Source organism: Gambusia affinis, linkage group LG21, assembly GCF_019740435.1.
Source record: "Gambusia affinis linkage group LG21, SWU_Gaff_1.0, whole genome shotgun sequence".
Classification (NCBI taxonomy): Eukaryota; Metazoa; Chordata; class Actinopteri; order Cyprinodontiformes; family Poeciliidae; genus Gambusia; species Gambusia affinis.
The window spans coordinates 13,449,345-13,464,267 of record NC_057888.1 but is presented as its reverse complement, the minus strand read 5'-3'; the positions used below and the strand labels follow the sequence as shown (position 1 = coordinate 13,464,267).

The 14,923-nt window shown below is 42.7% G+C and overlaps 1 protein-coding gene across 2 annotated transcripts; it reads right to left on the bottom strand.

The window, feature by feature from the left end:
• Positions 1–315: 315 nt before the first annotated feature.
• oplah (5-oxoprolinase, ATP-hydrolysing) lies at positions 316–14,247 on the bottom strand. Of its 2 annotated transcripts, XM_044103933.1 has the most exons (28): positions 14,107–14,247; positions 13,260–13,471; positions 12,286–12,477; positions 11,897–12,011; positions 10,740–10,863; positions 10,054–10,249; positions 9,759–9,924; positions 9,055–9,193; positions 8,867–8,934; positions 8,208–8,383; positions 7,987–8,121; positions 7,784–7,896; positions 7,507–7,677; positions 7,159–7,296; positions 6,930–7,068; positions 6,730–6,842; positions 5,230–5,381; positions 4,972–5,132; positions 4,784–4,885; positions 4,518–4,692; positions 4,234–4,418; positions 3,036–3,185; positions 2,821–2,955; positions 2,580–2,729; positions 2,208–2,365; positions 1,973–2,133; positions 1,765–1,862; positions 316–1,333 (listed from the first exon to the last, which is right to left on the bottom strand). In XM_044103933.1, exons 2-28 carry the CDS (start codon positions 13,428–13,430, stop codon positions 1,178–1,180), a joined length of 3,939 nt encoding a protein of 1,312 aa, XP_043959868.1. In that variant the 5' UTR covers positions 13,431–13,471; positions 14,107–14,247; the 3' UTR covers positions 316–1,177. The 2 variants fall into 2 exon arrangements, with proteins under 2 accessions (XP_043959868.1, XP_043959869.1); XM_044103934.1 differs by lacking the exons at positions 11,897–12,011; positions 12,286–12,477; positions 13,260–13,471; positions 14,107–14,247 and having other exon boundaries at positions 318–1,333; positions 10,736–10,834.
• Between the last annotated feature and the right edge of the window lie 676 nt (positions 14,248–14,923).

Below are 14,923 nucleotides of genomic sequence, written 5' to 3'. Positions count from 1 at the left end.
ATATGTGGCTAAGCAAAAATAATGCAGCCCTATAAATATTTTGTAATTTTCTCCGGCTTGAGTATATAAATCTGAAAAAGTGTAAAATTTAAAAAACAAGTATATTTATTTACCAGAACTGGAATTTCTTAGTGGAGCGGCGATTATTAGCGTGGCAACAAAACACTCCAAAAGGACTCCATCGAAACAAAATGAAGACGTTTTAGCACTGGGATCAGTATTAAAATATTCATGCATATTTTGAATTTAGAAAAGATGAAGTGTAACATGTACTCTCTTCACTTTTTTTGTTTTTTTAAATCATCTCCAGTTGACCATTTTTGCTACAGGAACTTGAGTTCAGAAATTGGGAGTTTCCAGCGCTCCTCTTTCTCTTGCAGCACTCTGATTTACATCAGCAGTCCAGCAGTCGTCAGCCTCCCGCTGATTCCCCTGACCCCTGCTGTGACCACTATCTCTGTATCAGCTGCCTACACATGCATGCCTGCCTGCATGCACTCCCTCCCTCGCCATCCCTCCTCCCTCTGCTCATGATCATTCCTGACACCAAAGGTGGGAGGAGGGGGACGACGCTTTAATCGAACGCAACCACTCTAACCTTTCTGGTTGCGACTACCTGTCACGCATCAAGTTTGCAGTTGTGGAAATTGTTTTTTTGTGTTTCCAAAACATGGAATTTAAACAATTTTCTGTTAACAAATGGGATTTATTTATCACACTTTTTTTTTTTTTTTAAAGAGGTACAAAGAACAGATTGTTGGCTTGAGAAAAGTGCTTGCTCAACAATTCACATATCACTGAAGTTCATCTTGACATTTGCTAAAAACAGCATTCAGAAATGCGCACTGTGTTTTTTGCAAACTCAGAGGTCTGGATTAAAATACCAGTGTGAAACGTGATGGATTCAGGAATATACAGCCGACAAAAAGTGAAATTTCACAGAGAAACATTCATAGTTCAGGAGGTTGATCCATTATTCTGGTCTGATTCAAGATTTCTTGTCAAACCTTTAATATGCGTCTTTTTTTTCACACTATAATGCTAGAAAGGATGCCTGTCACAGTTTCACCTTTAACTTTCTTTTCATATCTTTTGGTAATTCCATTTGATGAAGAGTCTGACTCTTGTTTCCCACGATTTTCTCTTCTCTGGCCTTCCAGTTCTTCATCATTTCTCTTTACACTCCCTCTTGAGCCATTCTGTATTCAAACACACTGCCCCTTTCAGTGAACACCTCATTCAGACGCCTTCGCTTGCTCTGAGGTCCGCCGCTCTTCAGGTCTCCCTCGCTCCCAAACCCCCCTCCTCCAGGGGTGTAAAGACAGAACATGTCCTGCAGGGGGAGACCAGGAGTGGATGTGTTATTTAAATTAATGTCGAACAAAATTAGGCACACAAAACTGGGTATTATGAATAACGTGCAGTACTCCTTGTGCTACAGTATAACTATGTTTGTAGAAGCAAAAGATCTATAATCTGTCTGGCACAGGACAGATTGTATCAGATCATAGATGCTTCATGCCGTTTTTGTGGAGTTTTAATGTAAAGATTTTTTCCTTTCTCCCAGCAGGATTTTCCTGCCACATTTACAATCGAAAGAGCCATTTTTGGCCTCAGTACAGCGAAACAAAACTGGAAAATCTGTTGTGTGTGTGTGTGCATGTTTTTTTTTATTTTAAGAAAAACAATTTTATTCCTATTTTTAGGTTTACAAAATGTGAAAATCGGCCGCAAAATCTCTGATTGGTGCGCCTCTCTCCTTACTCCTGGCTCAAGGCTGACACTGGTCTTTGCTCCCAGGTTGAGGATTCGACCGTCAGCTCTGTGCAGCAGGTTGAGCCCCGTCGCGCCATCCTCGCCCCCTAAGCGTCAGAGAGAAACATGACCAAAATAATTTTTAGACTACAATAAATGGAAGAGAAGGGAATAAATGAACACACAGAGGAGACCTGGAGCAGGTTTCAGTGATTACCTTCGAGGCCGTAGGGGCGGATGGCCCGTCTCTCCGTCAGGACAGACAGGACCACCTTGTTCCTGAACAGAAGTTTACGGATGACGCCGTCGCCTCCCCGGCACTTTCCCGCGCCTCCTGAGCCGGGTCGCAGAGAGAAATGCTCTAAAATCACTGGATACCTGGACAGCAGACGGATCAACAACTGAAGAAAACAAAAACGACAAACTGACACGTCTTCAGCAAACTGTCTCACCTTTTTTCCAAAATCTCTGGATCGGTGATGCGGGTGTTGGTCATATGAGAGTGGACGCCGCTCCGGCCGTGCCACCCGGGCCCCGCCCCCGCGCCCCCAGCGACCGTCTCGTAATAGCCGACTCGCTCGCTGCCGAAGGAAATGTTGTTCATGCAACCCTGATCGGAGGAAGACGGTGCAGCGTTAAGGAAGCGTAAAAATATGCAAACAAGACAAAATTTAAGACCTCTGATTAATGTATTTAAAGTCAACTTACTTTAAAAAACAAAAACAAAAAGAATTTAAGATTTTTTTTTAAGGCTTTAACTTCAGATGCGTGAATTTAAGACCTTTTAAGGATCCAGTGAACATGAGAATTGACGTTTGTCTCACCTGGGAGGCGGAGCAAACCTCAAACGCCTTAAATATGACATCCACCACTCTCTGAGACGTGAGCACGTTTCCTCCGACCACAGCTGCATTCTGGGACGGCTGGAGGATGGAGCCGGGCGGGACGATCACTTTGATCGGCTTCAGGCAACCCTTCGTGAGCGAAAAGAGGAAGCTGTCTTTAAAATCGTCCGTTTAGGATTAGAAAAACTTTAAAGGAGGCCAAAGATTGGACGCTTTCTACCTGATTGAGAGGGATGTCCTGGCCGACCATGCAGCGCAGGCAGTAGATGAGAGCGGACAGGGTGATGGCCCGTGGAGCGTTGCAGTTCCCCCACACCTCGGTTCCAGTTCCTGTGAAGTCAAACACGGCACTGCCCTGTAACGGAAAAGATTTATTCAATTGGCCGCCGTCTCTTCGTGTCTTCAGATTATCCTGACAGAACGCTCAGAGTTCACCTCTTCTTCATTAATCTGAACCCGGAGTCTGATCGGTGTCCCGTCGTCCATAAAATCTTCTGATTCCACGTCCAAGGAGCCGCTGGTCTGACGGCGCCGGCGCTGTGCGAACTCTCTGAGCATGTCCCTAACAGCCAGCTCGGCGTTACTCTGGAACACAAACATCACAACACGGGATTTCTTCAGGTATTGTCTTGTATTTAGCCTCAGATATTTCACTATCAACTCTGCTACAGTCAAGGTTTGACAGTACACTGCTACACTGAACATTAAAAACAAACTTCAACTTTAGGTTGGGGAGAGGCAACAATTGCTTTTTTGTTCTTGTTTTCTACAAAAGAAATAACAAAAAGAAATTATTTTCACAAAGTGGCTTTAATTGCAATCGTCTGTTTTGTGAGTTGAATAATGGGCCAGGCTACAAGAATTTTTGTGTATTTTTGCTAGCAGTCAGTCAAAACCAAATATGACCAGCTTAGATCAATGTCTATTCATGTGTTGGGCCGGCCAAGTCAAAGTCCACACTTGCATTAAACTGAAAAGAAATTGAGTTTAGAAGTGACCTCTGGACTCAATATAAAGCCCACAAAAGTGCCAAGCTGGTAAAGACTTTCGACTTGCGGCTCCCTGTGAAAAGGTTGCTTTACAAGGTGTTGATTCATTGAAGCTGAATCCAAATATGCACCACATATTTCAGAGTTTTATTTCTAAGACAACACAAGAAATGTTTAGTTTTTCTTTTCGCTTCCAAATTAATTTCTTTTTGGCCAGTCAGATTAAATCCTGATCAAATACACTGAAACTTGTGGATGAAATGTGACAAAACGAAAAAGAAAAGAGGGAAACTTTTCAGGGAATTCTGAAGTAGAACTGGGTGATAAATTAATTTTAGTCATTAATCAATTTGACTGTTTTTGAAGATTTAAAAAAAAAAAAGATTTTAACCTGTGCACTCCTTGTCATCCCAGCAAAGGCCTACCATCCTGTTTTACAGTTTCTATTTATTTGCTCTTTAAATTCAGGTCAACTCATAGAATGAATGACTGAAATAAAAAGCATTTTTTGAAAATATTTTCTATTCTTAGCTATTAAGTAAGTGAGAAATTACGGGAATCGGATTTGGTAAGATAAAATCATGAATTTTAAGTTTCAGTGGTATCTACTCTGAACCTTTCTATTGACTTGCAGGAATGTTTACCTGGATGTATCCCATGTAGGCCTGGACCACGTCTAACCCGTAGCAGTCGATCAGCTCCCCCACTAACTGGCTGCCCCTCTGGTTGGCTGCCACCTGAGCCCGCAGGTCTGACAGGTTGTCGTGGAGATTACGAGTCCCAGAGCAGCCGGGGTGCTGAGCTGGAGCCATCAGAGCTTCGGTGACGGCTGGCATGGAGACAAGTGGAAGAGGGAGGGGTGGAGATAAACTCCGCAGGAAAACATCCCCATTCTAACGGACAGCGGAAGACATGTTGGTCTTTTTACCTTCTTCCTGGAAGACTCCCCCAGTGACGAGCTTAAATGAAACAAAGACTGCCCCCTCCTGCTGAAGGGAAGTGGAGTGGGGGGGCATGGAGCCCGGAGTGATGCCTCCGATGTCGGCATGATGCCCCCTGCTGGCCACAAAGAAGACAGGCCTGTTGACTCCTTTTCGAAACACCTTTGGGTTGAGAGACAGAAGAATGACAATAGTGAAGAGAGGACAGAAATGGGGACAGATGAGGACATTAGAGAAGAACCGAAAGCCTGACCGGTGTGATGACGGTCAAGTCCGGGAGGTGGCTGCCGCCGGCGCACGGGTGGTTACTCAGAATCACGTCTCCTTCTCTCAGCTCGTTTCCCAGTGATCTGATCTGCACAAACAGAAGGAAAAACACTGGACATGAAACACTAAGACTTGGTGTCAGTTTCTGCACTCAGGAGTGGTCCTGCTAATCACCTGGTACTGGACGGTCTCCTGCATGGCCCCCAGGTGGACAGGGATGTGAGGCGCATTCGACACCAGGCCTCCGTCGGGCCCGAACACAGCGCAGGAGAAGTCCAGACGCTCCTTGATGTTCGTGGAGATGGAGGTCCTCTGGAGGACTCTGCCCATCTGCTCTGCAACGGTCCGCAGGACAAACATACCGGTCAGCAACTTTCCTTCACAATCGCATCTCTAATCCCTCTGAACATTGTTTTGAAAGTGCCGTCCCACCTGCTATGCTCATGAAGCGGTGGGAGAAGATGGAGAGCTGCACGGTGTTGAGCTCAGTGCCGATGGCGCACTGAGAGTCTGAGCCGACAGCCAGGCAGACGTCGCCGTCCTCTGTCAGGCGGGCCGCACAGGACGGCTCCACCAGGATGGTGCTGACGGAGATGAAAGAAGAGATGGTAAACTTGCAGCTTACTTATGAATGAATTTAATCCACAAACGCAAAGATTTTAATATTCTGAACTCAAGAGCAGGAAAAAAAAAATAATCAGGTTTAGGCATGATGTATTTACGTCATCCTCACAGTAAGAGATTATTCTCACAGCACTTGAAAACTTTTTTCCACATTGTCATAATGGAGAATTTGTGTGTAAATAAAACAATACTAATTAAGCAAAAATAGATTTCAACCAGTTTCACTTTTGCAAAATTTATCAACTGTAAATTGCTTGTGTCTAAGCAGATGAGCAGCATTTCAAAAGAGCATATGTTTTATAAACAATAATATTACTTGTCACTAATTTGGTGTTAAAGAGATTAGCATTATTTTCTGGCATCGAACTCCCTAGATGCTAATTAGAGGTTAATGTTAATGTTAGCTTAACATTGATACTATTGCTAAGCTAACATTAGCATTAAGCTAACATTAGCATTTTGACTAATTTTAGCTTATACACTAATTTTAACACACTGAATGGAGTAAGTCCACGTCACTCAACATGCTAGTGTGTAACGTTGATGCTAATTTTTAGCATCAGAACACGGGGTTCCAAACGACAGGCACACTTTGGCAGGCCCGGTTTAAATTTCTTCTGAAATTTTCTAGTTCTTTAGCTTTATTAATAATGTCTTGTGACAGTATTCTACATCCTACAGCAGGAACGATGTAAACAAAAGTATAGCAAGATTTTATGTTTTGAAATGTCGCTCTCTATACTTGAATGGTCTGAACATAGAACTACATGTCCAAAAAATATATATATAATAATTGTCCAATTTAAATGGGTGATGCTTAACATTTAAAATATGACCCAACCTTTATTTCAGTTACACAGATCAATTAGGAATAATAAACATTCTAAAATAAAATTAAAAAATGGCCTTGCCACTTTTTCTGCCATTTACCAAATAGAAATAATTTTGGTAATCCTAATTGACCTAAAGCAAAAAAACATTTAGTCAAATTTTCTTCAGATAGTGAAAAAAATAAGACTGTCTTCTTGTTAGGTATTTGATATCTGGTTTCAACTGTCTTTATAGCAAAAATTTGCAATTTGAATATCAAGAAATTTCAAGGACTTTATACAGAAATCAAGAACTTTCCAAACTTTGAAAACACCTAATTGACGTTCCTAACTGAAATTCCTAATTGAAGTTCAAGCATTGTCAGGGCTTTCAAGCGGCTGAACAAACCCTGGTTTTAGGCTCAAAAACTTCCCTTCAGCTAACACCTCCGTGAACCTTGATGAAGGGCAACCAGTCCATCTCTAGAGAAAAGCTTGCCTGTTTTTGTCGATGATGATGGCCGGTCCTTGGATGCTTTTGCCACATGGCAGTTCTTCCCACAGAAACACACTGGTGTCCATGTAACCGTCTTCAAAGAAACATTTGGTCATCTACACAGGAAGACAACAGCACACCTTTGGCGTGAAATTTTAACAGCAAGGATGGCTACTATTATATGTGCGTATGTTCTTGACTACCATGACAGGTTTGGCTTGTTTGTGTCCCGTCTTTGATTTATGCATGGAGTTGATCCCAGATTTTCCACAGCCTCTCACTCTGATGTCGTCCACCATGATGGCTCTGTCTGGGATGGTGAACCCAAACTCCTTCAAATAACTGCAACAAAAACAAAACATGACTTATTCCCATGAAGAAAAGTCAGCTGATTTACACTAAAACAGGCATAAATAAAGGGACTCGGCAGACCGTTTGGCGAAAGCGCTGCTGAAGTCGCCGGCTCGACAGGAGTGGGCGTTTCTGGGGTAACCGTCAGCCGTAACCATGAGGGCGCAGTCGGTGCCTTCGTAACGCAGGTGGAGGAAAACCTCAGTAGATATCTGACCACTGGGCACGACAAGAGAAGTCCCAGAGAGTTGGATTATGTTACTGTCAACAGTCAATGTTAATCAGAGACAGCTAGGTAACATTTAAAAATTAGGATTCAATCATTCATATAGCAAAGAGGTAAAGCAGTGGTTGAAGGTACTTCATCCCTCTTTTTTAGGAAGAAAATCTATCGGTTATTTTCGCTTGCTGAGTTTTGTTGGCTCTGACCTCGAGAAGCCGCGTTCGGACAGCGTGTTGCGGCAGCGTCTGCAGAGTTGCTCCATCCTGCGGTCCAGCTCGCTGAAACACCGCTGCTCGTACTTAAGGGAGCACGGCTCCTGCACCTCTTCCACAACGTCTGCCAGGGCAAGACCGTATGCTGACAGGACACCGCTGTACCTGAGAGCAGCACAAACACACACACACACACTCCAACAAACCAGTTTAAGCAACAAAATATTCTTGTACAGCAACTTAACCCTCCTTCCCCACTTATTAATCTTACTTATGGATGAAGACGGTCTTCATTCCCAGAGCTCGGGCTATAGAGCAGGCATGCTGGCCTCCTGCACCGCCGAAACACGCCAGCACATGCTGAGACGTGTCATGACCTTTGGCCTGTTAGGTTTTTAGAAGAAGAAAGCTAACACAAAATTCCTTAATTCCTTATCAGTAATCCTAAAATCCCGCAGCGCTGTAATAGCTTACTTGCGTCAAAGCCCTGATTGGTCGACACATCGCCTCGTTAGCAACACGAATGAATCCCATCGCGACGTCTTCCACGCTCATCGTTGATTGGCTGCCTGGGACCATGTTGTTCTGGGAGCTTGTGGCCCCATTGGCCTTTATTTGAAAACATTAATAATAAGTCTCTTACCTCACTGTTTGCCATTAGTGTTGCTAAAATGAAAACCTTTAAGTAGTGGGACCTGGGTCTGACTTGCAGACAGGAAGCTGTTGATCTCCTCAGTGAGACGACGGAAATGCGTCATGGTGTCTTCCAACGACAACGGTTCGTTCTCAGCGGGGCCGAAGATTTTTGGAAAGAATTGAGGAAGAATGCGACCCAGAGCTAAGTTGGCATCGGTCACAGTCAGAGGGCCACCTGCAAAATACATTTAAAATTTTTTTAAAAAGGGGAAAAAAATCTGACCAGAAAATGGTTACTAAAAGGCATTGTTACAAAAATGTAAGATATTTGTTTGTGTTATATTCTCAGCTTCAGCCTTGTTTTTATCTTTTTACTTTTACTTATTCTGCAATACAAAAGTGGAAATCGGTCGTTGATCATGAATCTAGATGGTTTCTGAAAGACATCCTCTTTATTCCTGCTTTATAGCTTTCGCATGATACAAGCTTGAGTTATGCAAGCAGAACTTGAATCCACTTTTTCTCTTTTATGTACATTAAGCAGATTATTAACTCAGAGGAGGCTGGTGGGACGGAACCCCAGCTCTGTTACTGCGGATTATTGCCTAACGTCATGGAGATTAAAAGGGCGAGGTATAAAAGGAAGATTCAATAAAGCCAAAAAATGAAACGCATTCATGTTTATTAACTGACCATGGAGGTCAGTCTGTAATCTCACCTTTCCTGTAACAGGCCGGTCCTGGATGTGCACCTGCAGATTCTGGTCCTACGACAAACATCCCTGATCTGGGGAGGAGGGCGGAAAAAGCAAAAAAAAATTCATAAACATGCCAGGGAAATGCAAATAAGAATTCGTAAGAGTTCATTTAAAAGATGAATAAATTCCTCTTTCAAGGGTAAGTTCACCTGAAAAAGAGTCGGGACCCCCCGCCTGCAGCCACGGTGTTGATGTCCAGCTGAGGTGCTTGCAGGGTGACTCCAGCCGTCGTGGCCTCAAACACATGTTCGTACTGGCCAGCATAGCGGCTCACATCGGTGGAGGTTCCTGGCGGGAAACACAAAACATCCATCCATTCATTTTCTAACACCTTTGTCCCTAGTGGGGTCAGTGTCTATCTCCAGCTAACGTTCCGGGTGAGAGGCGGGGTTCACCCTGGACAGGTCGCCAGTCTGTCACAGGGAAACACGCAGACAGACAGGACACACAACCATGCACACACACTCACACCTAGGGAGAATTTAGAGTGACCAATTAACCTAGCAGTCATGTTTTTGGACTGTGGGAGGAAGCCGGAGAACCCGGAGAGAACCCACGCATGCACAGGGAGAACATGCAAACTCTGTCCAGAAAGATCCCAGGCTGGCACAAAACATGAAGATTAAAAAAATAATTTAAAAAATAAATGGAATAGAAAGTCTCGAGTGGTATATTTGTACTTCACCAAATTCTTTTGAAGCCTTTAACCTTTTGGGATGTTACAGCATAAACATCCCAGACGTTTATGCTTCTGGGATGTTTTTTGTTTTTTGGCTTAGATTTACTGTGAAAGAAACAAAGTTAACATGTAACTGGAAGGTGGAAGAAAAAGGACATAATCTCACACACTCACCGCCCATATCAAATCCAATCACAGGCTTCTTCTCCATTTGGCTGTAGGAGGTGACGGCGTATCCCACCACGCCCCCTGCGGGGCCGGAGAGAATGGCTCTAGAGCCACAGAACTGCTCCATGGGGGTCAGACCTCCATCTGACTGCATGAACAGCACATTGACATCCTAAAAAAAGATCCAATTAGGAAATTCAGGCCTAGAAAGTTTAAATTAAAATACACAAGTTATTTTTTTGATGCCCAAAATTAAATTTAAAAAATCTATAAAAATACCAATAATAATTTAAAACAGTACCTTCAGGCCACCTTTGAAACCGGAAGTGAATCCTTTTAAATACTGATGAATTTTGGGTGTGAGATAGGAGTCCGTGCAGACCGTGTAGCCCCGAGGGACCGCCCGCACCATCGGCATGACCTCGCTGGAGAGAGACACCTGAGTGAAACCCAGACGACGGGCGAGGGAGCCCACCGCTTTCTCATGATCGGACCAGCTGAAACCAGCAGAAAATCAAACCTGAGTCAAACATCTGGCTCACTGTGTTTGTTTGATCACACTTTTAGACATATCTGAGTGAAGAATGAGATAAAAGCAAAGAGTGTCTCACCCATTCTACTCTTTTACATCAAAAACTTTAAGATAAATCAGACTGTCTCCTCAAGAGCAAAGAGATTTCTAGGAATAATCGGGTTTGATGTCTACGTGAAGAAGGAGAGGCAGGAGAGGAAAACATGACCTTTTACCCAGAAGGTTGTATAAGCTTCACAGATAATAGACGAGAGCTTACTGGACATACAGAGCAACTCCCCCATAAGAGACAGAGAGATCCCGGGATCTCAGGGAGTTATATAATCACATATCAGCTGTTAAGAAAATAGTGGATTAGAAGCAGGGAAAATGTGGTGAGATAGTAAAAGAGAATTTAGTTACCAAAGAACAAGGGCTCAGTCTGAAATCTAAAAGAGGACGATGGCCTTACTGACGTGTACGAGTGGAGGAGGAGGACGGCGACGCTGGAGATACCGCGGGACAGAACTCCTTTCAGGTCCTTTTCCACTTTTTCCAGATCCAGTTCCTGCCACACCTCCAGAGAATCACCTGTACTGCCTAAAGAGAAAAGCAAAACAAAACAAAACAGGCTGTTGGCTTGTTTTGTGTACCAATCACAGTTTGTTTGATTTTTTTAGCCGGGTTTTAGCCTCCAGCGCTATTAACCAGCAATATTAGCACAAATAAAAACTGTAAACATTAGTCTCTGTTTAAGAATGGAAACCTTTATATTAACTCCAAGATCTTCAGAAAGATGGAAACATTTACAAATCAAGCAAGTTATTATGATAGAAACGAGATGAAAGCTCAAAACGATGTTCGAGCACCTCTGACGTAATATGTCAAACCTTCTTGTTATCCAGCCATAAATATAATTATGATGTTTTAAATACTAATACAACCATTAGCCACACAACCAAAAAGCAACAACTGTCTCAACACGAGATTTTGAAATTTACAACCATTTTCCTTTCCAGAACTTAATAACTCTAACCTCTGATCAGTTTCTGACAGAAAACAACCACTAACAGTTTTTTTTATAACCTGTTAATATGTAACTTTCATTTGGCCCACAGGAAAACTTGTTAATGTTTGCAAACGTAACATTCAAACTTGATCATTCAAATCAGAAGGCATGAACTGGTGAAGCAGCTGAGGATAGGAAACAGGTGAAATCAGGCCACAAAGGCTTTGGTTTCAGATTGGAACAAAGCACTTTTTCTCAAAACCATGAAAATATAGTTGATGATTCTTCTAATGAAGTTTCAATCTAAAATGTATGGCAACTCTTTCAAAATATCTTCCTCCACAATGGCCAACCCAAAGGTGTAGGGGTGATCTAAAAAATACCAGCAACATTTTCGGGAGTTGTTTCTTATCCTGACAGATGCAGTAAAAGTATAATTGCTAAAGAAATGCCTCCTAAATTAAAGCAGAAAGAGTAGTAAACATTGACTTTATGAATGCTTCTTTCTTTGCAAAACACTCTAATGTCCAACTTTGATGTCATTAAGGAAGCCAACAATTAAGATACTCAATGAAATATATGAAACACTGATGAAAAAGAGGAATAATTGAACTTTGCAAACACCTGTTACAATACGTTTGGGATCTTTCCTGGGCAGCTGGCAGTCGTCTCGACAGAGGACGACTCGCTCATCCACCTCTATGACCTCCTCATAAAGCACATCAGGGACGGCGACCGCCTGCATGTAAAGGTCAAGCAGATGTAGTGAAGAGAGGGACCAGACAAGTCCTGTGAAAAAAATCTTTTAAGATTTTCGTTCGCAGTTTCGCAACAAGGCTTAGTAGATAAGTGACCCCAACAGTTAATGGTACAACGGGTCATGGGCGGAAACTCCAGGGGCTGCCACGGTGCTCTGCAACATAATACCTAAACCTCATGCTGCAGAAACAGAAGTCTAACTTAGTAGAAGAGTTTAAAGAGTGAATATCATACAACAAGAAGACAAACGTTACCAAATCAAAAAGTTTGGGCCTGGCCTGTGTGCCAATGTGCAGCAGGTCCTTGAAACCTTTTGTGACCAGCAGTGCAGTCCGTTCTCCTTCCCTCTCCAGCAGGGCATTGGTTGCCACGGTGGTGCCCATTCGGATCCAGCCAATCAGGGCGGTGTCAACAGGCTGGTCACGAGGGAAGAGCTGCCCCGATTCCTGCAGTAAAAGCCACGCAAACACATTAATCGCAGTTGTTAAGAATGTTGCCCAGTGCTTTGCAAAATCACAGTATTTCACAAGCAGCCTTACATTTTGGCAGATTAAATCCACATAATTTAATGTTTTGGAAAAAAGAACCTATTCTGGTCTGATGGAGGCAAATTAAATTGTTTGCTCTACATCCAAAGCTAAACATCCCCCTCATTGTTCTATGCACACAGTAAAACATGGTGGTGGCAACATTATGAGCAGGGACAGGACAGTTTGTACTGGGAAGGTGGATGAAGCTCAACACAAAACAGTTTTGAAAAGAAAAAGAAAAAAACTCCAATTAGTGGAAAAGACTTAACTTGAAACGGGGGTGGAGATTTATCTTCCAGTAGGACAATGACCGAAACAAGAGCTACAACAGAATGGCTTGGGTCAAAATTTATTCATGTGTGAGAATGGCACAGTCAAAGCTAGGACCTAAATTCAATTGAGAATTTATTCACATTCAATCTGGGTGAGCTTTTGCAATGGATAATAAAGCTTAAGTATCAAGATGTGCCAAACGGAATGATACCCCCTAAATGAGCTGAAGCTAAGATTACAATGAAAGGTGGTAACAAAATGTGAAAAGGTTCAAAGATTATAAGTATCTTTGGAAGGCGCTGTATGTTTACATAATACTTTCTAAGTCTAGTTCAAAGCTGCAGAATATTTAGAACTTCCACCACAAGACAATGATTCAGGAAAAATAATAATAATAAAAAAAAAATGCATCGCCTTCATTTTACCTCCTCCAAGACCCGGCGGATGCCCTCGGTGGGAGCGTCTTTGTAGTTCTGTGGGTCTCTGGACAGCAGTTTAAGGACTCTCTCACGGCCATCAGGCAGACGTGCAAACACATCGGTGAAGGTGCCTCCTCGGTCTATGGCGAAGTCAAACTTCCCCTTAGTCTCAGCCATAGTGGGGAAAATGAAAAATGCAGTTGCTGATCCTTAAGGAGCTGAAAAAGGAAAACAAAATTAGACTTAGACATGTTTCATTCACACGACCAGGCTTCATCTGTATTTGCAGTCAATTACTACGAAGTTTACACAACAATCATGTTGGTTTTCTTGAGGGGCGGGGGTTTCTAGACACTGTATTTCCAGGTTTTCACCTCTCACACATAAACATTCCTGCACATAAAGACTACTGCACTTTGCCTGCGTGCATCTAAACCCAATTCGACAAAAAAAAAAAAAAAAAAAAATCCCCAGACTTTTTCGCACGGAGGCTCTTTGAAGCGTGAAGAATCGGGTGGCAAGTTTGCGGCTGCTGCTGCCTCTTTAAAACTGTGTGACTGTGAATTATGCATGCAGTTAACGTTCGACAAAAACCAGAAATTCAGCAGATTATGCGTGACGCTTTGTGACACCACAGCACGGGAAAGCATGCAAACCACATGCACATTCATGCACAGTGCGCATGAAGAGAGTTAGCTTCTGTCGTGTACTTCCAAAACAACAACCTCTACACTAAATCCTCTGTTTGTCTCAGTTGATGTTTTTGCATGCATGCATGCTGCTGCTGCGATCATTTCAGTTCATAGGAGGTTCGGAACAACAAACCCAAACAGCACTTGGTATTTTTACTCACCTGTGTCCGTCGGTCGCTGCAGGATCTGTTCCTGTGGTAATCTTCGGTAATCCGGTGACGATCCGATGCGATCCGATCCTCCCAGGCCCTCTCTGCGATCGGTTCCAAAAGACACGTTTGAGGGAGTCGGAGCAGTTTCGGAGGTTTAACTCCGCCTCCATGGGAGTGGAGCTCCAGGATCTGAAACCCGACCTGCTCTAAGAGGGGCACTGCGATGAGAAATCACACCTAACAGGATCTTACATTTCAGCTGCTGAAAACAAAAATCCTTTGACATGCATGTGTATCACAGAAAAACAACATAAACCATATAGTGGCTGGGAGACCACACCTAAAGAATAATAGAGGAATGCATCGGTATGAGGCAATAAAAAGATGCTGAAAAAGTGAGAAACATTTTTGGAACATAACCAGAAATATGCAAATTACCCAAAATGTAATTTCATTTTTGACTAAATAAATCCACTTATTTAGTTTCAAAACGTTATCTGAAACATGTGGAAAGAAGCACTGTCGTTAATTTATCCAAATTGCCCCTACATATATCGACTTTTCAGATCCCTTAATCAACTTTGTTTTTTTATCTCCAAAACCCAATAAATCTAGTGATGTCTACTTCTGTGTTCTGTGTGCCAGAGACATATGGTAAAGTGGCAGAATAATGTAGTTTCAAGTAACTATATAAATAATGTAAAAGTTATATATAAACCATCAAACATAAATGAAATTAATTTTGCTTTCGCAATTTGACGCCTTCAAATTGGCTTCTGTCTCTTTAAGAAGCTCCAGGCAATCTTGAGTTTAGGCGCTCCTGAAT